Here is a 12,952-nt window from a genome sequence, read left to right on the forward strand (position 1 = left end):
ATACTCATATTTTCTCTTATCTTGCCATATTTACTTTTTATTAATTATTAATTTAAATAAATAAAAGGCAAAAAAGGGTAAATTGAAAATAAATTTAGCAAAACTCATTGCAAGGCTGGTAGATGCAAAATGGCTGCCAAATACAGACTGCTTTAAATTGTCGTGATTGTTTCCATTTATGTGATGCAAGCTCATGCTACCACAAATCATCCAGAAAGAGAAACTGCTTTCCATTCCATGTGACAAGCCACATAAAAAGCTTGACACATGGAGACATCTGCCAGAGGGAGCCATTTAATGTGATTTTCAATTTGTAGCCATTTTGCCATGTTCTCAAGGGCTTAAAGTCACCCTCTATATATAGGCATGTAGAAATCAATGAGGGAGTCTTGCTACTAACAGTACCTATTGATGTTCTGTGCATTGACATAGAGATTTTCACATGGTGGCCAATTCAGAAGCCTCCTATAGCTCATGCATTGGTTCTGTCCTCCATATTTAAGTATCAGTACTTTGAATTACAGTTGAAAGAAGGGTAAAAGATTAATACAAGCTGCAGCACAAGGTTAATATGACTCATTTACAACTCCACAATCTTGACCTTTTGCAAATGATATAAAAAGATCTATAAAGCCATTAATGCTACCGGTTAATTTATATAGCACTCTCACATTCATAAGGCTCAGAAACATGAAAGGAATTCTCCTTCTTTCAAGAATTATCTCCTGCATATCAAATTTCTTGTTCTCTGTGGGACTGCCCCTTTAACTCTGTTAATCTAATGATAGAAGAAACTGTTATCCTATAAAACTGAATCTGAGCATTAATGTGATCGGTGATATTTTATTGAGCACATTGTTTCTGTATCTCTCTAGTATGTTGTTGTTGTTTTATAATGGTGACTAGTGGCATCCAACAATACAATGGGCGCTAGAGCTTTGCAGTGGGAAGAGGAAGGGGAGGAGTTGTCCAGTCTGTAAGGGCATGAAGTTGAATGTGTGTGTTGTGTGGGAGGTTGTGGTGGCATGGTGGCAAATGAGGGTGTGGGTGTGGAGATATGGGTGTCAAGAACCTGTGGTTTGGAATGTCTGTTGAGTGTGGGAGAAGACTGACCTTTGGGAATTGTGGTATAGTGGTTACAGATGAGCTTTCCAGAGCCATGTCTTCAGATATGTGAAGGGAAAATCAGACTGGAGACTCTTCTTAGGGGGACATTATATGGCAACCAATTCCTCCCAGTTCTGCGTCATTTCCCTTCTTGTGTGAATTAGGCCACAGACACCGAAAAGCCCCTCTGCCCTAATACAGATTTGGTAGTCACAGTACACAGGTGTCCACCCTGTTTCTTCTTCTCCATTTTTTCACTGTTGATAAAATGTTATGTGCCCACATGCTTCTTTCATGGTTGCTCCTTAGAAGAATAACTGGATTTTTGTACCCTGTTGTTTACTACATAAAGGAGTCTCAAAGCGGTTTACAAACACCTTTTCCCATGCGCGTTTTCGTCCGGCGGGTGCGCACACACGGCAAGTCCGTGCATGTGCGTTTGCGCCGGGGCTGCCGTGCATGCGCGGGGCCCCGGGTCGCCCTCTCCCTGCACCCCGGCTCAGCGGTCTGCAGCCTGACAAAGGTTGCGGACCACTGTGTTAGAGGATCCTTCAGAGCAGGCCTGAAGGGAGGGGGAGGGAGCGCACTCTCCTGCCTCCTGCCAGCTCTGTCAGTGGTCTGAGGAAAAGTGAGGAAAGTTACAGTTGGACATGACAGTTAAGACAGCCTTGGGGCGAAAAGGGCTGGCATAGCTTGTCCAAGCCTCCATTCCCATCCCCCTTGGCAGCACTACTTACCTCCTCTCCCTGTGGTTGTCAGAGCCAGATTGGCAGCAATATCTCCAGATGGCCCCTGGCTGGGCTGGGTAGGTGGGCCCTGTCAGAACTTTGGCTTCGTGTCTTCCGACTGGCTGGAACTCTGGTCTGTCCTGGTGAGGGCTCAATCGGAAGGCGCTTTGCGCCTTCCGATTGGGCCATCACCCGGACTGGCCCCGCCCACTCTCCTGCAATGTAGGTCTTAGCCTTTTATGTTTATACAGCGACAGCTGTATAAAGATGATGGTGGTGGTGTTGATGATGAATTGTCAGTCAGATATTTGACTGGTAGATGGTGTTCTGCAGTTTGAGATCTAGCCAAATTCTGATCCAGTACTCAACTGACAACCAATGCAGCTGCCTCAGCACAGGCTGGATATGGGCCATTCAAAATGTCCTAGTGAGGACCCTAGCAGCTGCATTTTGTACCAGATGTAATTTCTGGAGCAGGGACAAAAGCAGGCCCATGTAGAGTGGGTTACAGAAATTCAGTCTGGAGATGACCATCACATGGTTGACTGTGGAAAGGTGATCCTGGGACAGATAGGGCGCTAGTAACTGCACTTGGCGCAGATGGAAAAACCCAGTTGGGCTACTTTTGTGATCTGGGCTTCCTTGGAAAGGGAGGACTCCAGAATCATGCCCAAATTCCTGATGGTATGTGAAATCTTCAACTGCATGCCGTCCAGGCTGAATAGATGTTATGCTCCAGGTGTTTATGTACTTGTAACCAGTGTTTTGATGTCATTTGTCATCTTGATTTCTTCTTGTTTGATAAACCTTCTTCTATTCAAGGCTAATGCTGCACTTTTATCAAGGCCAAATACATCTTCACTGCATATTCAAAGTGTATTTAGTAAAGAGTAAATCCCTGATGATGACTTTCTATACATTTTCTAGTCATCCATATACAATAAGTGTGAAATCTTTTGAGTCTTTCTTTGAAAACCTGCCTGTGTTGTTGGGCATAATTGTGAATGGTATTAGGGCAGTGACAAAGAAGCAGTGATAGTGATTCTCTTTTGGAAAATTCCTCATTTGATATTAACAGTTCCAATTTCATCTTCACATCAATCTGGTGTTCCATTTACTCATGGCATTTTAGAAAAATGTTATTACAGTTTTGTGGATGCCTACTGTTTCTAGTGTTTTCAGGATCTAGGTATGAGGGAGTGAATAAATTGCCTTCTTATAATCAATCCAAGTAACTTTGGTTTTCCACTCTTTACAATTCTGTAATACTATTTTATTAATCGGTCATTAGTGTCTTTGGATTTTCAGAAAATTCCTTTTTGTATGGTAAATATAAAATTAATAAAATTAAATTGGGCTGTAGATATTCTTATATTATTATCATTATTGTTATTATTATTTTGCAAGGCATGAGAGCAGCCAGTAACTAAAAGCTCTATTTTAAAGGCTAACTATTCAAATAAAAGACCAAGTGCTTCTGCTTGTGAGTTCTTATTAAATTCGTTACAGAAATTATAATCTTTCAGTAACACATTCATAAAATTGGTGAAATCACTGATGCAAAAGTGCCCCTTTGCAAATTTACAGCTGGTTCAACTGTTAAATTCAACCTCAGTGCTAATAAGTGTTTAATTTAAAATCACTTAAGCGTATGCAATTAAGCAATGAAATTCTTGCTCCATTCTTAAAAAAGGACTAATTATTGTTCAATATTCTATTTTCCTTTGCTGATGAATTTGGACTCCCAGAAATGCTTTTTCCAGTTTATTTATTTTCTTCATTTATAGTTAATTTATATACTCAGGGAAGATTACACAATTAAAATATTGCAATAAGAACAGTATAATAGAAGCAACAATGTAATCAAACTGGAAAAAAACCTCCATGTTTGTTCTTCTGTAGTTTATCAGACATGGTGCAGCTCTGCAGGGAGATTCAGGCAGTTGTTACAGGAGGCACACATTTTCCTGAGAAAATCTTCAATGTGTACTTTGGTGGAACCAATAGATGGTGGTCCCAAGACCCATACTATCCCAAAGACTGACACACATATTCCTTTGGTATAATTGTTCAGTGCTAAAAGTCAAAGGGCTGCCATCTATTTTTGAAGACCTTTTACTTATGAAGTATTGCAGTTTATCTGTATAATTGGGGAATATTCAATATATTTAATGTGAAAAAATTGAGGAAGTACTGTAAGTAAAAAGTTACATCAAGCTACAACCAATGAGGTAAAGGTGATATGAAATATCAAGTCATCTGAGGTATGAGACATTCTTGATTACTACAGTCTTGGACAAATTGAGTGGACAGCCAACCCCTAAACCCAGTTCATGCTTCGGGGCTGCTTCCATAATAGTCTCTCGGTAGCAGTAGAAAAGAGCAAGAGTCCAGTAGCACTTTGAAGACTACCAAAATTTGTGGCAGGATGTGAGCTCTTGTGAGTCACTTCAAGTTTTGTTACTCTTTCAATTAATATAAAATATTCTATTGATGTGTCTTAGGAGTCTCCTGAAAAGCAGTTTCTTTTATACTGAATAGCCTTAACAAGGACTTACACATCTGGGGAAAAGAGACAAGTATTTAGGGAATACAGCTTCCAGGCAGGCATATCCAGCATCTTTCTTTTATTCCATACAGTAAAGCCCAGTACCATTAGAAAGTCATGTCCTTTGCCTTATTAAAGATATCTGATTTCCAGCCTTCAAGGTAGTACATTATTTTTCATGGTAGGAATGAGGCCTGATGTATTCAGGAGCTGCATGTACCTTATATTTTTGCCTCATTCCTTAGTGGCATTTCAAAAAGCAGGATAAAATGTGTGTGCATGCATGTGTTATATTGCACCTATCCCTGAAAGCAAGGGGGGAAACCCTTTGTATGGTTTTTTGAAATGCCTGCTTTGGATTTAACACTGTTAATGTAATTAACACTGAGAGAATGTTTGTAAAAAGCTAGTAATATTTGACCGCACTATTTCTAGACATGCTATTAATTTATACTCTTTGCATTTATTATCTCTCTCTCCGATGTGTGCTTTTATGTGATCCTAGAACTTCTACCATGTGTTTAAGAGTTTTGGACAGCTGGTGTTAATGGTATTTGAACCTTTAACATATAGACCTCTTAATAGGGCTTTTCCCCCCAGTGAATTATTAAAGAATGGTAGAGTACAATAAGTGATTCAAATGCAAGTGGTCAATTATATATATCGATGATGGTTATATACTGAGCAGAGGTAAATTGTAGATCATGGGGAGAGCAACTTATGGTTCATGAGGTAAATCATTCTTCTTTCCCCTGGTGACTCATTCAGACACCTTTAATTTAACAAAACTGTTGGCAGAGTTTGTATATGTACAAGAAGACCAAAGTCCCAGGATGCTTAAAAGAATAAGACAGTTTTATTATGAAAAGAAACAACCTTGTACAGAAAAAGGAAAGGGGAAAGAGAATCCTAAGTCTAACTAACTAACTGTTCTGTTCTGCGCTGATACAGTGTGTTCAGGAGGCAAGCAGGGAGGAAGTGTACTCAAAGAAACAGGAAGTCTCCAATTAAGCAAATCAGGACATTGGAGACTATTTGAAAAATACCAGGAAGTTCCTAATCTAATTATGCTAAATATGTATCTCATTCAATGCCCCCTGGAGAACATTCTTCTTATACTATTGAACCTTGTATACTACAGATCTTGCATATGCCAACAAAACCAACAAATTTATTGTCACTTTCGAAGAAGGGTAAACGCTTCTTTTGGTTTTCTACTATTATAACCTCAATGTGTCTCCAGTATTTACAGCTAAATTGGATGGATTTCTTTTAGAGAATTACAGTGTGATAATATGCACCCACAGACATCTTCTAAATGACAGTTTAGTTTGCTTTGCTGAGAGGAGTTTGCTATTAAGGCTGAATAAGATCTTTTCCTTTTACTGTGGCCTTTAGCCCAAGAGATAAATGCCAGAAGTTTTGACTATATCAGTTTAATCCCTACATTTCTCCAAACCAATTTACCTTAGCACTCAAATTTAGAGAGCAGATTAGTTAACCTTTAGGTGGATCCTACCCTGATCTAATACCTAAAACACAACCTTCTGTCTTCCAAAGATAGCCTACCATGATGAGGATACCTAAATCTATCCTCTCCCTGTTAAGCCCTGTCTCTGCATCTCTTCATCACTTCAATTGCCAAGCCCTGTCAGCCTTTCTCTGCCTCCAGAACTAGTCTCCTTCCCCCTCTTTCAGAGATTCCACTGCAGAGATTCTCAGCTGGTGTGCTGTGGCAGATTGGTGTGTCATTGGTATACTTGAGGTACATTGAGCATTTTGAGATTTTTTATTTTTTTAATTCAAAAACCTCCCTTATATGGGAAGATAGTCCTGCCCCCTCCCAAAGAGGCCAATGATGGGCCTGAAAGGGGTGCGAAGGAAAGGGGCCCCAGCCATTCAAACCTCTGCTGGTTGAGGCTTCTACCACTTTGTTGGCCTGTGTCATTGGTGGCTGCTGAAGTCAAGCAACTGGAGTCAAGTGATGAGTCCTTCCTTGGAAATGAGGTGGGTAACTGCGTTGGGATTTTTCTTTTGGAGGATTTGTTTGAACTTGGGGGGGGGGCAGAGAGGACCTTGGGTGGTGGGGAAAGAGGCCATCTGCAGCCTAGCGTCTGCCCATGATCAGGTGCTAGGCCACAGATGGCTCCTGCTGAGATGTTTTTAAGGGAGATGTTTTTAAGAGAGTTTGGAATTCACCAGGATTTGTGTGTGTGAATTCTGGGAGACATGTCACTTCTGGGAGGCATGACAGGGAGGCTTGGTTAGCTGACATTAATTCCAATATGTCTCAAAGCCTGAACATTTCTTCAGGTGTACCTCCATGGACAAAAGGTTGAGAAAGGTTATTCTACAGCTTCCCATTGGTTGATGTCACTTGGAATTAGTGTACCTACTGTAGTCAGAGAATTGTTATGATGCTTGAAGTGCTGACCTAAAGGCTATCCATTATAGAAATTATATTCAAATCTTGTAGCGTATTATGGGTATATATGAGTCAAGTACCTGCCTTTAATTCTATTAAAAGATCTGTTATTAATTTCAAAATAAATACCTCTTGTTCTGTAAGAAATGGGATACCTTTTCATGAAGGCATCTAATGTCCGTTTTGTTTCAATACAATCAGAAATATGGAGGTTTTGATTGTGATCCTTAATATAATTTCTGGTTTTTCCAATGAAGTTTAATCTCACCTTAATGGCACTTATGGGGATTATTAAAAAAAAAAAAAACAACACCCAACACCAATCCACATTAGAGTCCCAGAATAAGTTTTCACTACTCAGCTTTGGCACTTCTAATATAATTCGGATGCTTTTTCTAGGCATTTGAAAATGACATTTTTCTGACCATTGCATAACCTCAGTTCTTCACTGAACATCAATAATTATGACGAATGTAGTAGACCATAATGCATGCTCTCCAAAGAAACTGGAATCTTTGTAGCTGAATCAACCATTGTTAATAGGGGTACAAGGCTCCAGGAAGAACCTTGGAATCTCCCTGGAATTGTAGCTCATCTCCACACTACAGAAATTAGTTCCCCTGGAGAAAATGGATGTTTTGGAGAGTGGACTCGGCATTATACCCCACTAAGGTGCCTCCCCCCCCTCCGAATTCACCCCAGCTCTCCAGGAGTTCCCCAGCCTGGAGCTGGCAACAGTATCTCCCATGGCCACCAGTTGCCAGGCAATGCTAATTGTTACCTTGAGGGGGGGGGGGAACTTATCCCATTTAATGGCATAGTTAATCATACAGACATTAGTGTAAGAATGTGACTTGTATCATTGAAGTGCTTGCACTAACATCATTTACAGGCTGAGGGTCCAGATGTACATTTTACTCATATTGGAAATTGTTAGACTTGTAAGTATGAATGTATGGGGAGGATTGCTCTCCATTTTCTATTTGTGTGCATTTTTGGCTAGTAGTTGCAAAGGAATTATTGTATCCTGTACAGCTTGATCTTTATAGTGTCTTCTGGAAGAACAGCTCTCTTCCTCCCTATCCCACATCTCAATACAACTTGCTCCATTCCCTCTATGGAGTGCTGCTGGGCTCTGAATGAAGTTGGAGAGGACTATGCTGAATGGCACCAAGACTACCTTTCACTCTTGCCTCAGATTAGCTTCATAAATTTATATTATGAACATTTTCAAATGAAGACTAAGGATCTCTGAATGGCATGCCAGTATAACCAGCACTCCTGATTTCCCCTCCTCTGCTTTTTTGCCCATTTCCCAAGAGAAATATGTGCCTTGGTTTCCTCCCCCCAGGTTTTGTAGATCATATTCGATGACCTGCCATAAAATTAATTGATCCTATATTTCAATCAGACATATGAGGTAAGCATGGAATCCAGGAATTCATGGATCTGAAATGACTCCCTCAAATGTTAGAGTAGTTCAGTTGCATCAATGCATTCAGCAGCATTACGATGAGCAGACTGCCATGAACAGAAATGTTAGACACTGTACAGACCAGTGTACCACAAGATAAGTTTGCCTGCTGCCAAGGATCCAAGCCTGGGCAGTGGGCAAGACCATCAGTGCTCAAGACAGGCAGTGCGCAAGACTGTGGCTCCTCAGGATTGTACACACACAATAAGCCAGGTCCTAGCAAAATCTATAAAGCTTATAAAATATTTAAAGGAAGGATACAAATAGGCAATGCTGTCTCTATAATTATGTAGCAGATGTATTAGATAAGCTAACTTTTCTACTATGTCAATAAGTGATATTAGACCTTAAGAGAGTTAAGGATAACTTAGGCAGAGAGGCCCAGTTACAGACAGACACCTGTAAGCTGAAGTAGGCCCACTAATATTCACATTAACTCTTGGGAGGAAGCAGAGTGCTTTGCCTCACACCTGTGATAGAAATATTCCCTTAATTCAATGATTTATCAACAATCTGCAAACATTTAAAATTACCCTATATACTCATGTATAAGCCTAGCTGGAAAAGCTTTCCTCGGCTTATGCACGGTATATTGAAATAAAAGCCTGCTCCAGCCAGCCAGTCATTGCATTGCCTTTTGCAAATGTGTACTGCAAGATGAGCTTGCTCTGGCAGCTTGTAGGACATCAATGGTTTGACTAAGGGAGCCTGATCATATTTTTCCTTTTGCTTTCACTTCTTCCTGTTCTTAATCACTTCTTCCAAACTATTCTTTTGGTTTCTGTGGGTGGGGTGGGTTTTGGGGGTGCTTTGGGATTTACTGTTTCTTTCTCCTAGTGTTTCTTCTTTTATCTTAGGGGCAGCAGAGCAGTTCTGTCAGAGCTCTCTCAGGGTGTCTGGCATCAAGAGAGGAAGGGAAGGCAGTTGTAAGCAACTTTGAGACTCCTTTGGTTAGTGAAAAGAAGGGTACAAAACCCAGCAGCTATTCATCCTCTTGACTTTTCTGTATTTGTTGGGAGGGGAGGCCGGATGGGAGAGCCTGTGATGATAGAGCATTTCCCACCCATGGTTTATATGCGAGTTAACATGTTTGCCCAGATTTTGTGGTAAAATTAGGTGCCTCGGCTTATATGCGGGTTGGCTTATATGCAAGTATATATGGTAAACAATCACTTCACAGCATAACAAATACACTGTTGCTGAAGAATTGAGCTTCTTTCCACAAGGTATTTCTTAGAAGGAAATACTTTGCATTTAGACTTTTATGTATTTAGTTTTAGATTTATATACTGCCGCTCCCGAGCAGGTCTTGCAGTGGTTTACATAATAAAATATTAAAAGTACAATAAAACCCCATAATTTACTAAATGAACAGTAAAACAGTACAACAATCTAACAGGCAGCAGTGGACATCCTCTATGATCAATTCTAATCCCATCTTGTTCAGCCTGAGGCCCTACCATCCCTACAGTGAGAGAGGGAGCTGGTTCGATAGTCCCCGGGACCCAAGTTGGAAACCCGGGACTCTGCCCTGGCCTCAACCGTACACCTGGCGGAAGAGCTCCGTCTTGCAGGCCCTGCGGAAAGCTGGTAACTCCGGCAGCGCCCTCAGCTCTTCCGGGAGCTCATTCCATCAGGTTGGGGCCAGGACTGAAAAGGCCCTGGCCCTGGTCGAGGCCAGGCGAACGTACAACATATTGTAACTGGGAAAATGTAATCTTTCCCATAGCCAGTAGGTCTTTTGGATTAAAGTCTGCATGATGGTACGTCATGTCTGTCTATTAGATAATTTAGCACCTTTGATGAAACAGTCTCCCCCTTCCCATTCTTGCATAAGCTAATGGCAGTGTGTGTGTGTGTGTGGGGGGGTGATGAATACTGATAGGGGCATAATTTGAATTGACTATCCTACAAGCAGCAGAACTTGTCTCTTAGAAGCTGTTTAAATCATTTGTTTGGTTTCCTAAATATTTAAGCCACATCTATATGTTTTTCTACAGCACACCCATTTGAGTAATTATTAGTTTCCACGTTAATTAACAAAACTCCTTTTTAGGTTAACTGAAATTTCTGGACTATAAGAATATGTAATGTCTATATGTTAACAACATTTTAATATTTCTAGTCTCACATTAACTGGGTGTATACTTTTTTGTTCCTAATAATATTTCATTAAAAAAAATTATAGATACCGTGCTGATGAATCATTTGCCATCACTGCCACCAAGGCTGGATACTGTTGACATGCAGTCTCCCAGAATACCGGGAAGAAAAAGAGGAAGGCCTCCACTCCATTCTACTCCTATGAAAATGGCTGTTCATAATCTTTATTCAGCACCAACTGGCTCTTTGCCTGTAGTGAAGATCCCTAAGAAACGAGGGAGGAAACCAGGGTTTAAGGTATGTGTACTTTCCCACTCCTTTGAGATAATGTTTTTGTCTCTTTGCTTAGAACCTGTGACTTCAACATAGTAATCAAGAGTCCTACTGAACATGGCAAGGAATCTTACCCAGTTGTTTCTTCATAGCTGTTGTTTCTTCATTGCCTTTTGTGACAATGTATGTGGTAAAAATTATGGCCACCATTTAGTCATTTAAAACATTTATTTGCCATCTTTTCTCCCTTGCAGAACTCATGAAACACAGAATATAAATAAAACAACATTTTTAAAAACATATAAAAGGTCACAAAACTCCATTTAGAACTGTCAAAAAGTAACAAGCAAAGTAGTCAAATCCAATCCTAAATAAAACTAAATAATAATAAAGCTATCTCCTGAAGATTGACTGTGAGAAGACCAGGCACACAAAAAAGGCCCTTTTGTGTGTGCCCACTACACAAGGTTCTTGGATTAGTAGGATAGTCAGGAGGGCCTCTCCCTGAAATCTTAATTCTCTGGCAGGAACATACAGGGGAGGATGGTCCTTCAGATACCCTGGTCCCAAGCCAGGTAGGACTTTAAAGGGCAAACCAAACCCTTGCAATGAGTGTTTCATTTGCTGAAATGAAAAACATTTGTCTTTCATTTGCTGAAAGACAAATGAAGAGGGAATGAAGAGCCATAATTATACTGCTGAATAGTAATGGGAACAAGAAGGGTAAGCAGAGGACATTATTGAGGGCCATTCCGCACAAGGACCAATGTTGCCAAATGTTCACAGAATACAGAAACGTTATATTAAATAGTGGAATTTCGTCATTCCACATACCTTTATTTTTTGTGGAATATAGAAATCCCAGTAGCGTTTCATTCATTCCCCACAGGTTTCCGGTCTTGCTGGAATCGCAACAAAGGAAGCGATGTTTTTCTGCGCTTCTTCCCATCTCTGGCTGTCAATTAAACAGAACAGCCAATGAGCTGTTGTGTTCATGCTCCTGAAAAGCCCTTTTCCCTTTAAGAACTGTTGTTTTAATAACCAAACACACCTGTTGCAACAAATATGTATTCAATCGTTGCATCGGGAAGACCTATTTGCTGGCGTAGATGCTGGCGATTAATCGTTTACACGCTCCTCAATTAGGAAAAAAAATCCCCCCCCCACGGCCGCAATTTGTGGCTGAAATTATGGGCAGTGCCGAACAGGGGGCTGTGTTGTGCTTGGGAACTTAGGGAGCTTTGTTTTACTTTAAATCACTTCTGTGCAGGGACTTTAGCTGGAGAAGCCTCACTTGTTCATTGCTTTCGCAGATCTAAGGGGGAAAAAATGGCAATCGCTTCTCCGGAAGTTCAAGGCAAGAGCGGGGGAGGGACTTTTTTTCTACCGCTACATTGAGAATGCACATGTCTTTCGCTGGTTTGTTGCAGCTTGTGTGCAGAAGTGTAGTGGTTTTTTCAGGTGGAATCCACTTTTCCCGATTCCCCAAAAAGCACTACAATGAAGGGCTTTTTTCTGGGACTGTTGCATGAGTGTTGCAGATTGTGTGCGACATCATGTTGAATGTTGAATTTGTAGCGTTTACCAAAAATAAGACTTCTGCTACATTTAAGTCTTGCGGTATGGGCTTGACTGATGGCAGTGCAGACTTCAACATTTTTGTGGAGATACAATGGATATATCTGCTCTATATGAGCTGCTGCTTATTCTGTAGTGGTGTAGCAGTTAGGAGTGTACTGGTTGGTGTAGTGGTTAGGAGTGCAGAATTCTAATCTGGTGAGCCGGGTTCAATTCTACGCTCCCCTACATGCAGTGAGCTGGGTGACCTTGGGCTCACCCCAGCACTGATAAAGCTGTTCTGACCAAGCAGTGATATCAGGGCTCTCTCAGCCTCACCCACCTCACAGGGTGTCTGTTGTGGGGAGAGGAATGGGAAGGAGACTGTATGCCGCTTTGGGACTCCTTCAGGGAGAGAAAAGCAGTATATAAGAACCAACTCTTCTTGTGGTGCAATTCTGCGGTCAGGAATTTCAGTCGGTTTTGCTAGTAGCAGTTCCAACAGATAGAAAGTCAAGTCACTTTTTAAGCTGAGCAGGCATTCATAACATTTGCAGTGTATTAGACCTGTGGGTTCAGTGGACACAGACACTTGAGCTCTAACACAAAGAGGACTTTATTAACAAGGAGGAAAACAGAACATCAACAGGGAGAATACACAATCTTTATACACATATCCAACTGCTTCAGGCCACACCCCCTTGACACGTTATTGGTTGTTAACACACCCTTATGAT

The 12,952-nt window shown here is 40.9% G+C and overlaps 1 protein-coding gene across 4 annotated transcripts in view; it reads left to right on the forward strand.

The window, feature by feature from the left end:
- SCML4 (Scm polycomb group protein like 4) overlaps positions 1–12,952 on the forward strand; it is a 125,174-nt gene that overhangs the window by 50,571 nt on the left and 61,651 nt on the right. For all 4 annotated transcript variants that reach the window (XM_077302706.1, XM_077302723.1, XM_077302696.1 and 1 more), the window contains exon 2: positions 10,471–10,682. In XM_077302706.1, the coding sequence (XP_077158821.1) occupies positions 10,482–10,682 (201 nt within the window). In that variant the 5' untranslated portion in view covers positions 10,471–10,481. The remainder of the gene's footprint in view (positions 1–10,470; positions 10,683–12,952) is intronic.

The sequence above is a fragment of the Paroedura picta genome, chromosome 1 (assembly GCF_049243985.1).
Source record: "Paroedura picta isolate Pp20150507F chromosome 1, Ppicta_v3.0, whole genome shotgun sequence".
Taxonomy (NCBI): Eukaryota; Metazoa; Chordata; class Lepidosauria; order Squamata; family Gekkonidae; genus Paroedura; species Paroedura picta.